This window comes from Agelaius phoeniceus, chromosome 3 (genome assembly GCF_051311805.1).
Source record: "Agelaius phoeniceus isolate bAgePho1 chromosome 3, bAgePho1.hap1, whole genome shotgun sequence".
NCBI classification, from domain to species: Eukaryota; Metazoa; Chordata; class Aves; order Passeriformes; family Icteridae; genus Agelaius; species Agelaius phoeniceus.
The window spans coordinates 46,445,738-46,459,034 of NC_135267.1; the positions used below are offsets into that span (position 1 = coordinate 46,445,738).

The 13,297-nt window shown below is 35.9% G+C and overlaps 1 protein-coding gene across 7 annotated transcripts in view; it reads left to right on the forward strand.

Annotated features, from left to right (window-relative positions):
* Positions 1–13,297, forward strand: part of ARMC2 (armadillo repeat containing 2) — a 70,527-nt gene that overhangs the window by 14,631 nt on the left and 42,599 nt on the right. For all 7 annotated transcript variants that reach the window (XR_013181331.1, XR_013181332.1, XM_077175179.1 and 4 more), the window contains 3 exons: positions 5,532–5,602; positions 9,333–9,425; positions 12,218–12,396. Coding sequence is in view for 5 of the 7 variants with exons in the window: in XM_077175179.1 (XP_077031294.1) it covers positions 5,532–5,602; positions 9,333–9,425; positions 12,218–12,396 (343 nt within the window). In the remaining 2 variants the exon portion in view is untranslated. The remainder of the gene's footprint in view (positions 1–5,531; positions 5,603–9,332; positions 9,426–12,217; positions 12,397–13,297) is intronic.

Sequence of the window (13,297 nt, forward strand, 5' to 3'; positions counted from 1 at the left end):
TTTTTAAGGATTTAATGGTTGTATATACTTCCACAACACCTCCTTCCAGCTTTTCCCTTTGTAGTCCATATAGAATTGTGAGACTTCGGTTGAAAGAAAAGCCCTCAGCTGCTTAAATAGCCAAATGATCTTTATCAATACAAGGCATGCCATCCTGGACAGTGCTAGCAATAAAAATAAACCCAGATTACAGTGTAAATGTGTAGTCACACTCTGAATATACAGGTGAGTAAAATCTCAACATTCTTTCTAAATGGCCTGTCTGTTTATGGATTATCCACAGTCATGGGAACCAAACTCTGAATGAGTCTGGAAGAACACCTTTGTGCCTAGTAGTCATTTTGATACATCTGGCTTGCCTGAACGGGCCCCCAAAATCTGCTTAGCATTGATTGAAATCTGTTCTTCCTTACACTTAGTAAAATGTCTTGATTTTTGGGTGTAGATTCACCATGTCTGGCTTTCCAATGCACACAACCATTTTATGTTGGTAAAATCAGATGTTCAGTGCTTGTATTTATGTATAAACAGTCTGCATCTACTGCAGTGCCTGCACTGTTTTTAGAGCTTTGTAAAAAGTTAGAAATTGCTCTCCTAGACTTTTGCAGACCTGAAAACATTGATATATCATGGATCCAAAATAAAATTTGTAAAAATTTCAGCCAATTTTTGGGTTTTAAATAAACTAGAAAAAGGAATTTTGTGGGAGCTGAAGGGGATGTAGTGAAGGAAAATACAGTGGGGAGAAACTGAATGACTATGAGGGGAAAATGGAAGAAAAAAGATTTGTTTACCTTGTCAAAATAAAGACCAAATATAAAAGGGCTCTAAGGTTAAACAAACTATCTGGTGCTTAGATTTCCTTCTGAGGAAGTAACTTAAAGATAAGAATGGTGGTTCTACAGATATAGAAAGGCCTCTGCAGTTATAGATGTGTAGAAATCGTGTGCCCATAATTATAGTTCTTTGGCTTAATAAAAAGGGCATGTTTAAAAATGGAAAAGAAATCTGTTTCCAGACATCAGATTGTGTCTACAGTCTAGGGTTTCCTTACAGCATTTACTCAGGGCATGCTGTGCACAGTCTGTGTGTTAGTAGCTCTCTGCCTTTCTAAGAATCTGTTCAGGTTCTGGTTTACATGGGATAGTCCCAGTTTTGTCTCTACTTTAGGAGAGAGTCCATAGATCCAGTTTGCATGGGTACAAAAAGAGAAGCTCATAGCATCTGGATGAGAAAGTTCTGTGAGGCCTTGGTGCTTGTAGAAGGAGATACTGGCTCTTATGGTGTTTTCCATCCCCACTGCCCTCATCTTTTTCTCATTCACCTTTATTCCTGCTCTTCCCTTTGAAAAGTAACCTGTATATTTTTCATTCTTTGTTACACTATGTCAGTTACTATGCTTCTGTCTTCTTCTCCCACTTTGTTATCTAGTTTTGCCTCACAAAGCTGTTAGGATATATAAGATGTTACAGGATACTTTGAGGAGGATACAGGATACTGTGAGGAGAGGGTAATGTCAAGAGGGAATGCCTTGAAGCTGGACAGTTCAGAAAAGATGGTCATGTTCTCTTTTTGTTCTAGTTGAGCTTTGCTACCTTGCTGACCACAGGTGCTTGATAGATACAATTCTGTAAGAGAAGCATTAATTTGTTAGTATGAGACCATAAGTCCCTCTTAACTGGTAACTAAATAATCAGGGGTACCAGCCATACATCTCTACCAATAATGAATAAAAATTAAACAAAGCAGTAAGTCTCTGACTTGGTGGCTATCAGCAGTGTCATAGGTTATATCAATACAATGACACTATTTTTAATTACCTCCCGATTTTGAATACACATAAGGTAGTCTGCTTATCTGCGCCGTGCTCGGGCATCTGTCAAGAAAAATATCACTTTTCCTGGGTCAAAACTGTAGCAGGGGTGATGGTAAAGGTCTAAATCTGTGGGATAGTGTGAGACAAAATTCAGACCCAATGCCTGAATTTTGGGCAGGGAGGTAGTCAGATTCTCAGATGTTTAAGGTGCAGTATGAGGAAGGAGCCCAAGCACTGTTCCTTCATTGGGACCTTACTTTCACATTTGTGATTCAAACCTTGCTGTTGTGTGCGGCTTCTTTGGAAATTACTAGTTCAGTTCTTTCCCTCTGGGATATAGTTCATAGAAATGTAGTTTTCCCTGGAATACCATGGAAGGGTGAGAGTTTGCAGGTTTGCTATTCACAAGAGGCTCATGGCAAGAACAAGCAAGTAAATTTCTAAACATGCAGAATTGCTTAATAAATGCAGCTTTCACTTAATTATCCATTCTTTCACCAGGGGAAAATACTGAACACGTGTTGAGTCTGGCTGAGACGGAGTTGATTTTTCCTGGAGCAGCCCTCACAGTGCTGTGCTTTGCATTGCAGGGGGTTGTTGGTAACACACCAGCAATTGGCTGCTGCTGAACAGCGCTCCACAGCATCAGCCCTGTCTCTCCAACTTCAGCCTGGCACAAGTAGGCTTGGGGTGAGCAAGGTGTTTTGAGGGGACATAACCAGGACAGCTAGGCAAAAGGGATTCCATAATGTATGATGTCTGCTCAGCAATGAAAGTTAAGACAAAGGAAGTGAGGGGGCATTTATTTTTATGAGGTTTGTCCTCCAGAGCAATCACTGCATGCTCAAGCCCTACTTCCTTGGAAATGGCTGGACATTGCTTTTGGTGGGAAGTTGAGCATAACTCTTTTGTTTTTCTTTGCTTCCGCAAGTGGCCTTTGCTTTTGTTTTATTAAGCTGTTTTTGTCTTGGCCCGTGGGTTTTTCTCCGTCTTGTTTCTACCCTTGGTCCTGCTGAGGCAGGGAGTGAAAAGAGTGGTGTGATTGGGCACCTAACATCTGTCCAAGGTCAACCCACCTCACCACACTGCTCCAGTACTGGCTCACTTTCTTTTTGGAAGTCCTCACACTCTGTGTACATTCATGAGAGCAGTGTTCTTCATTGAGGCTACTATGATTTCTTTTATATGAGAAGGACAAAAATGATCCAGTTGCCAAGTTCCTTTTCTTCTGTAAATCATCAGAGCCTCTGTCAGTTGATTTCTTGATGAGGCCCTTATCAGACGATCAGATTTCTGCCAATTGACTTTGTTTCCAAGGCAACCACTCTCTTGACAAGCCAGTTCCCTTCAATAGTAGGTGACTTATTTTTTGTAACTGGTTGATTATATTTTAACTGCATTGTTCTTAATAAGGTACTTCTATTTAAATTTCAATCCTAAATGAAAATGTAAAGATAACAAACCAAAAGTCTGTGTAACTAAAATGAAGTTGACAGAGTGGTAAAGACACGTAAAGGGATTTTATAATCTCTCACAGAATTCCTAAATTGTACATATTCCCTAAAGATAAGCCTGCTCATGAACCATTCCCAATTATATAGGTATTCAGTGTATTCATTTTCTGAAAATAATGGAAGTTTGGGTGACTTACGAGGATGTTTCCCAAGAGCATAGATGGTTCTACTGCTGGTATTCACAGAACAATTTGCTTTCCTACTAATTTAAGTCTCTAAACTAGTGATACTGGTGTTGATACTGGTGTTTAAAAAACAACAGATTCCAGCCCAACTTCTTCTCACACACATGGTCTTATTCTTGACATGGTCTTACTCTACATCTCACACATGTGGTGTTTCTCTCTGGTAAGTTAACTCATCCTTTGCTTCAGTGGCTTTTTTATATTAATTTGCTTTTGCTTCCAACAAAACTCATAGGATTGTCTTTGTTGAGTTTCTTGGATTCATCCTGGATTTACATTTTCAGGGAAGAGGCACCGAGAGAATATAGTTACAAAACACTTTCTCTGAGGAAAGCGAATTCTAACATCTGTATTCATATAGGCATGTATTGTCATCATGCCTACACACACAATTCTGAAGGTACTGATTTCTGAATATAGCTATGTTTAATATACGGTGACTGAAGTTGTTCTCTTGCTTATCTAGTATGTTTTCAAGTTGTAGTCTTGATTTCAGAGATGGCTGAAACTTGTAGAAACGTTTCTGAAACTTTTAAAGTTTGTAGGACAAGGCATTCACAGAAATGGAATCAAATTTTTGTTTCTACCAATAGATTGAACTGTCTGTAATGCGTGCTCTAAGCCCCTTCTTTCATAGAGATGTCAGACAATTTTAGGGAGGTAAACACTTGTCTTTTTTTACTTTTTAAAGTATTGCTTCCCCAGAGGAGTAGAAATTGCTATATGTGAGCTGAACTAATTTCAAGGTAGTTTGTGTAAGCATTTGGATTTTGGAGCACTTAAGTCCTCATGCTGTAAAAATAAAGCACTGTTCATTCTTAGCCGTAATGAAGCAACTGGTCCTCTGTGATGTGATTGCTTGGGAAATTTCTCACTGACCACAGTGAGCTATCCAGTCCTTTTTGCAGGGAACTGATCTTGCAAGAGCTTTGTCTTTTATTTTGTCTCCATCTTTTTATAGGTTAACTTATATCTTCTGTCTGGACTGACAGACAGAATTTAGGCACCAATCCAGCAAACTACTTAAACAACAGTTTAGTTTTAAGCCTTAGAATAACTAAATTACCTGGTTAAAAAAATTAAATAACATTGCTAGCACACTACTGTCATCTTTAGAATGGAGTTCGGGAGATTAGGTTGTATTGGTACATGGACTTTAAATGGAATAAGAAGTGTTAAATTAAACATACATTGAGAATAGAAAACATAGATTAAGACTTGTTTTAAGATTAAACAGGAGAAAAGATTCCGGTTTGATAGCAGGGAGTCTACATCTTGTATATTTCTTTTAGATCAGTGCTGCTTGAGTATGTGGCTAGGCAAACTATTTATTTAGAATAAATAAATAAATTTATTATAGATGTAGTAGTTTCCTCTGTCCAAAGAAGGACTGACCATAAAATCAGCAGGAATTATGGCATTACTTTGTAAAACAATAAAATGGCAACATACCTGTTATTGTACTGGCAGAACTAGTGATCACTACACAGTTAGCAATAATTCACTGGCACACACAGAAATTCTAATATATACTTTTAAGGTTACTCAGGTGTTTGTTTCTTTGAAAGATCTTCTCATTAAATATTATAAAAGTGTTAATCCTGTCAGAAAAAGAAACTGTCCTGTGAATGGATGAACTTACATTTTTAAGCTAGTTGAGTTTTATATTCATTTAATGAAGCTGATGGTAAAATAGAAATTGTCTCTTTTTGAATTTAGTTTGGTTCATCTTTCATTTTATTGAGCAAGCAGAAATGCCTAGTTTTTGTGTTCCATAATGGTGACCTCTTGTGGTGTGAATATGTCAGTATTTCTGAAGGAGCTTTCTGTAATACATAGGGGAGGAGGTTGTATTTACATGTAACTTTTAATGAACAGCTAACTTACTAACTTAGTAAAATAACATAATCTTTTCCAATTAGCTATTAATATGCACAACTCAATGCATGTGGAAGAGCAAGCATTTTGAGACAGTTTTCTGATAATGCTTTTGTGTGTTCATACTGCATCTTGTAGTGACCAGATGGAAGAGCCTGGCAAAAAGTCATCACAGCTGAGGACTTCAGGCCAGAAGAGAAGAGTAACAGGTACAAGGGATTTCATCTCCATTCAAAAAATGTGAAATGCAGTCAAATAGAAATAATGTAGTTCTTGGGATTTGCCGGTATTGTTCTTTATTTTTCACTGAACAATATTTTTTGGTTTTCTAGATATATTGGGTTTTACTGTTCTTAGTGAAGAGAAACAATATTCCAGGGATCTTCACTTTAAATATCTCTTGGTATTTTCTATTTGCTTTTCCCATATCTAGGCTTAAGAATCTGCCAATCCATTAATACCTTATTTGCCCATCACTTTTTGTAATCTGTCACAGTTGCACAGAAACTAATAAAATTATGCCAGCCTGTATTATCTGAAGAAGCAGATTTTGGATTGCTCTGTAGGGATGCATTTTGCTAATTTTACATAACAGACTTTAATATTTCCTCATAGCTGGCACATTTCATACATCACAAGTGCGTATTTGAGAGTCTGGTATAGAAACCTGAACTTTCTACTGTGCAATTATTGTGCTTTATTACTATTATTCTAGAAATGAGAAATTCTATTATTCTAGATCATTCTGGCAAAAGCTGTATTGTGCTCTGCTCTTATTTCTTTCTGAGGAGCAGAGAGTATTTACCATGTCATGCAAGTTAGTACACTTAGAAGCCTTTTAATTTGTTTGTGCTATTTTATTGATGTTACTGAAAATATACAGTGTGTTTTTTAGGATTGTTTCTTTCTAAGTCTACTTTTTTAACATTATGTAGCTTCCTCAGTTTGTGCATGCTTCATCTTTTATCCCACAGTAAAGAAGGGGATGGCACCAGGAATTCTCCATCATTTCTTCTCTACAATGGGATTCTGGGTGGAGTGTTCATTTACAAATTATTTCTATTTTCTGATATGAATTGTGTTTATGCTTTGACATTTTAGAGAGGAGGTAGACTGTTTTAATATTGATCTATTCGTGGCCACTCAGTATTCAGTGAAAAGGCTAAACATTATAAGTCAGGCAGTACTCAGCTTTTCAAAGCTCAGTGTTGCTAAGGCTCTTGTATTTACATGCTAAAAACAGCAACCAATAAATGTAGACTGATTAGTGATTTTTTTTGACCAGAATGCAAAGCAGCAGTTAAGACCTATGAAAAACGGAGACAACCAACTTGAACTTGCTGCATTTTTTTGACTTGAGTATTTTTTCTGTTGAATTGTGGTTTGCTCTATTAGAAAGTTCTGGACAGCTTCTGCAATATTTTAAATACAGCTAGTACCCTAACTTTTCATCAGCAGCTTAAAAAATCTCCCAGGACTGAGACACAATTTAGTAATGTTGCTTTACTTTAGAGTCGTGTATTGTCTGGTCATTCTCACTTGTTTAGTAAAAGCTGATTATCTTCTTTTTTATTTAGGTATAAGGGATAATTATATTTAGATATAAGGTATACCTTATTTAGATATAAGGCATAATTACTTTTTTTAAATTATACCATTATGACGTTCAGTTTGCTGTATTCTACTGATGAATATGAGACAAGTGAAGCAGAGCAGTACAAAAAAGCATCTGTTCTTTTCATTCTGAACTGAAAATTAAATGGATTTGGTAATTTTTTTTAAAAGTGAGAAGTTTGTCTCTATCTGCAAATGCATGCCCAAAGTTTTCTATTTCTTGACTAATGAAGTTAAGTATATGTGTAGTTAAAAAGTCAGTTCCATCCTTCAGTTTAGGAGAGGTAGCTACAGATAGAAAATAAAAGAAATAATTGAGTCAATATGTGGGTTGTGTGGCAGGAAGGAAGTGTGCACACTACTGTAGTGTTCTTATTTCAGCTGTACTTTTACATTATCCAGAGCAGAATTTTCACTTCATTGCAAACACTGCATAGTGTTTTATTAATTAGGCCACTCATCAATTTAAATAAGATGGTCAGCTCATTTGATCTAGAAAATAAAAATGCCATGCAAAATAATAAGAATAACAATATTTGCTAATAACATGCACTTATATATAATATGTATATATCAAATATAGTGTATTACTTATGAAATAGCAGCATTTTTTATAATCTTTTGAAATAGGTATATTTGATAGATTAATTGTGTGTAAAATGTAGACAGTTAATATAGACCAAAAAACTAGTCTTTAGGCTATTTTCTAAAGAGCAAGTTTTTAAAATATGAAGTTTTAAATTGTTTTACTGTTCCAAGTAGTGGCAGTATGCAGTCACTGTTTTAAGGTCTGAGATACTGTTCTTGTGATGCAAACCTCTTATTATTGGTGTTTTCAGGCAGTATAGTAGTTTTTGTGTTCCTTCATATTTCTCTTAGGAATTCACATTGTCCTTTAAGTGCAAGAGCTAGTAATGAACAACAGGAGACATTTTCAGACAAATCCATGACTTAAAGAAATATGTATAATCCAGTCTTAATGGCTTTCTTATTTAGTAGAGTTGTGTGGCTTTTATTTCCCTATTAAAAAAACCTCAATGCAAAAACAAATCAACAGACCAGACCCTGTCTTTATAACAACTTTGCTTGCCTGCAAGATAAAGAGCTTAACCCAATCTTGAACTCCAAACACATGCCTACATGCACCTTGTAAGCAACTGTTAGATCCTTTACATCTTGAGTTTCATGGAAGCTCTGGCTCTCCATCTGTAGTGGCCCAATGGTCAAGGCCAGAATTTTGTCACTTCACAAAATACTAGGTGGAGGTGTAAAGGATGTTCAGCATGTCAGAATAATTCCCAGTGATACTGCTTCCATATGAAAGTGAATCCTTGATTCCATTTTTTAATTAACTGTGTTTTCACCATCTTCCTTGTCCAATCTGAAAACAGATCCATGCTCCCAGTCTTGTTCCCAGAAAAATTCTAGTCCACTGGTTTTCAGGTCTGCCAACTTTTGCCTTGATGTCTGTGATACAATTTTTTTTTGTATTTTCTTTTGAAGCCAAGTAAAAAAAAACTTAAATATTTTTAAAAACTTCCTTTGTGAAGTGGACAAGGTTTCTGATAATGGAAAGTAGCTTTTTCTGAGTCACACGGGTATTTGGCTGAGGGTGGCCAAGAACAGTGGGAGTTAGTTGTCTTCAAGATTTCTGATGTGTTTTTTTGGAGGCAAAATATCTTTCACATATCTATAGTTTACTACTCATTTCAGAGGTGGCTGTGTGACAAACTGCTGAATGCAATGAGGAATAGGAATAAACATACATTTTATAAAAGTTTAGTCATGAAGTTTGCAAAACTAATTGCATGAAGTAGTTAGAATTGCTAACAGGATGTAATAACTAACAGGACTTTTCCCTAACTGACCAGTCAGTTAATCAAGCTTAGTGTTATATCATGCATATGTACTAGATAAAATACTGCAATCCTAGAGGATTATCTGTAGTATGCATTTTTTTGGAACAAATAATAAGCTGTCACGTGAACACAGAGCTGAGAAATAGTAGGACACTTTGATGTTTAAGTAGTCATTACCTTCCAATTCAGTGATCAAATGAACCATTAATGTCAGCAAACAAAACTTTATAACACAGCTTTACGTATCAAACCACTTATCCATCTAGTTTTGTTTGAAATGTTCGTTTTTGAGAACATGTAAATAGAAAGAAAATCTTTAATTCATAGAATAACCCAGAATATAGCAAAATGTGACATTTTTAGATTTTTTTTTCTGACTAATGAATAAAGTATTTGTAGTTATTTATTATTGTAGAAAGTGAAACCTTCACTGAATGTGTGCTTTTGTTTTGAATGTATTTTGAAGGCGTAAAGGATGAAACAAGAATAAATGAATGGGAAGAGGAAGATTTCTTCTGGCATACAAGGATTCTACCAATTCTGCGTGAACTGGAAAGAAGTGGGTAGCACTGCTCTGAAAGGGTCTGTTTTCTGTACTGTTTCTTGCAGGAAGCATGGGACTCATTTTTGTTTACTACAAAATAACAACAGTAATTGGAGTATGTGGCCTTTTATGCTTCCATATGTTCAGTGACTTCACCGTGTAAAACTGGCCTGGGCAGTCTAGGTGGCCCTGCTTGAGCACAGGGGTTGTACCAGATGACTTTCAGAGGTCATTTCCAACTTCACCCATTCTGTGATCCTGTAAAAAACCCCAGAACTGGTTTAGTGTGAACCTTGTCTGATTAAATTACCTTATTTTAGACAACATAGCTCTGCAAGCTTAGCGGTCAATGTTGAGCTAATATTTTTAAGAATAAGTACTGCACAGATTCACTGCTTTAACCATAGACTGTATTGAAGGTCTCAATCCATTTTAAAAAACCAAGGAAATCTTAATGAAAATTTCCACTTGTGGTTAAAGTGTTAGATGTGCCAGAAAAGTATGTAATGACTCAGAATACTGAAGCAAAATTGAGTAAATTAAGTATAGTTTGAAAGGTTAAACTCTGGAATCCATTTTGCATTGGAAAAGTTGTTCAGTTGCCTTCTGTAGATACTGTATTTATTTGAATGATGAGAATATAGAAAGTAGATTTGTTTTTACAAGTAATTCTGTTTTACAGGATCTTTAGCAATGTTTGTGGTAGCATGGTACAGCTTAGAACTTTTTTTGCTTAATTTTGCAGATGTTCATGAGTATGAAACAGCTGTACACTGCTAAGTGATTCCCAATATTTGTTATTGTTTAAAAAAGACAGGATTCTCATTCCCACGTCTGTCACTGATGTATAGACAACAGTGATCAGGAAATTTGAAAACAGCTATGTAACTTCACATTTTCCTTGCTTAATGCCAAGATTGTCAAATATCAGCCATTGGTTACAGTTTTGCATGGTGAGCTGTTCTTTGTTTGTAAGCAAAATAAAATTTAGAGGTAAAATCTAATCATGTCTTTCCCTTGTCATGAATGTAGCTAAGGAAAATCAGTTTTCATGCCCCTTTTCCTCAGTCTTCACTTGATTTGGTTAGTGTATTGGGGTTTTTCTAGCTTTTATCAAAACCTGATTATGGCCTAGCTTTTCTAATAATAGATGACATTATCTAATGATGCCTTCTCACCAGCTGATTGAATGTAGTACTACATATACCTTAAGACCTGAGGTTTGCTACTTCTTGAATATTAACACAAACTGTAACTGAATTGCATCATTGCCTCCTGCAACTGTGTGATATATTGCTTTCTTTGGACTGTTTACTGCATAATTCTTATGAATGTTAGAATTCCATAATTGAGATGCTTTGAGTGGGTCTCTTGGTAATTTAATGTTTTTTAATTTTGTGTGCAGTCATTTGCTTTGTACCTTTTAGCTAATTCCCTGCACATGAACCTAGGTCACATTTAGTTTTTCATATATTAATAGAGAAGCCTTTTTCTTCACCTTCCTGATGCAAAAGTATTTGCAGAAGCCTTTCCATGCAAAAACAAATCTGGAGTTAACCTGGAACTTATTTATTGCCTAAATTCTTCTGAGTATGATGTACTTGAGTTGTGTTATAATGTGACAAAAAAAAACAACCCTAAAGTCTCTTTTTCTAGAGGAACAAATAATTAATTTTGTTACCTTCCAATACTCAGGAGGTTAAGCTTTAAAATTCCCCATGGGATGAGTGATGAATAATTTTTGTTGTTAATTTTGATGAAATGGAGTGTAAGACCTTTCAGTTTTGGTTCCTTGCCACTCCTGTTTAACAGCTTACTGGAGCGGAGCATTTAGAATCATGCTAAATTTTGTTACATTTTCTGTCACGATGGGAGTAGAAATGGAATAGTCATTGCTGTTCCTTGAGTGTGATGATTGCAAATTGAGAGCTTCCAGGCACTTCTCATCCTGAGAGATCAGTCCTTGAATCTGCCTACAGGGTAGGGGCCTCAGACATGTTTCATCAAAAGTGCTTTGCCTCCTTGAATATGACTTTATTTCAGCTGTGAAATACACCCTGAGTAAATGCAGTTTATACTGCCAGTTCATGTGGATTTACATGGGGCTTTGTAAGTGTCACCTTATGGAAAAAGGCAAATGTAAGAAAATCTTTAAAAAATCTCACTGTTCAATTTTAAAAATAGACAAGACTTCTCCTTTTCTCTGTAGACATGTACATGATTCCATTGTGTTGAGATGCAGTTTTTGTGATTTGGTTTTATTTTTGTATATTTTAAACAGAGTCTCAGGGACTTGAGTGAGGAAGCAGATCACTTTTTTTGTCAGTAGGACAACATTCCACTCAAATATGTCTTGCACCTCTACATTGAAGAGTTCTAGCAAGTCTTTACTTGCACGTTTTTTAATCCCAGCAAGGTTTGATATATAAAGTTAGGTATATGGGGAGAAAAATGCTCCATAATGATCCCTTTTTCACATCTAATGTTGAGTGGAGTGCTTTAAAGAATGTTCTCAGAGACACAGTTTCCTGGTAGACATTTGGTCAATCTGATTATTAAGAATCAAAGGTGAGTTTAATTTTTGGCTAAATGATTTCTCAGCTTGAGTCTCCTTTTTTTGACAAAGCAGAATAAAATTATTTCTGGGTATCACATTAGCATGTGAAGACATTTATTTGGTGTCTCATTTTTGTTGTTGTGCAACCTGTTATTTATTTTGTTCTTCTGTGTCTTCATGTATTGAGATCCTCTGGATAAAGTGGCACTGATAATTAGTTTTTTTTCTCTCCTTTCCTACGCCCTTCAAGGAGAAGACAATATAGAACACCTTTGTCTAGCTTGTACCAAGCTCCATCAAGCATTGGGTGATGGAAATATGCTTGGAAAAAGATTTAAAAGAAGAAACATCCTTCTGAAGACATTATATAAACTTGTAGACATTGATTCAGATCCACTTTCCCTGAAGCTGGCAAAGATTATTCTGGCTGTAAGTGTTTTGAAATGCTCTTTGGTAAAATGTGAAGCTCAAAATCATGAATTACAACTTGCATTTAATTTTTCATTTCATACTTGTAAACTGTGTCTAAACTAACTCTTCCCTAAGTACAGTTTGCTACCTCAGGGATACTAGTCTGCTGTCCATCTACATCAGCACTTGTAGCTTATTTTCTGTAGAGAAGTTACATCTGGGGGAGGAAGGAGGAGCACAAAATAGAATAGTTGGTGTATGGTGGCAGGAATATTGTATAGGCATGGAAAAGGCACAGTGTTCTAAACCGGGGTACACGTGCAGGGATTTAAAAAACCCAATGATTATAAAATGTACACATGGAAATGAAGCTTTGTTTTTGAATAATATCTTGATCTTGTTCTGAAAATACCAAAGTAGAGGGTTTTTTTTTTTTTTGAAGGTGAGTGAATGTAAATAATCTTTTGCATTAATATTTCTGGTTAAAACTCTCAATTAAATGTTGTGCTTCAGAACTTCTTTGTTCTGCAAAGCATGTATGGACAGTCACTGGTGAAAGGATGCCCACTAACATTGTGTTGTAGGCATCTGGGTAATGTGTGTGTGTGTTGAGGGAGTTGTGTTCTCCTATAAGGTAGTGTAAGTTATGTTATTGAGAAGATACACTTACATACTCAGATACCACAGAGATGTTAAGTGGTGCTTATTAAAAGGAAAGGTTCCTTTACAGACATTTTTCTGTATAATCTTCCAAAAAGCATGAACTTAGAAGAAATTGCCCTTGAAGTGCAGAGAAAAGGAAGAGAGATGTCATTGTATTTTTGCCACCCTTCCTTCCCTTTCACAATCTCTCATCATAAGATCATGTTTTCTGATAGCTGAGAGTAAATTTCAGTATGACATGTACTGTTGTACTGGA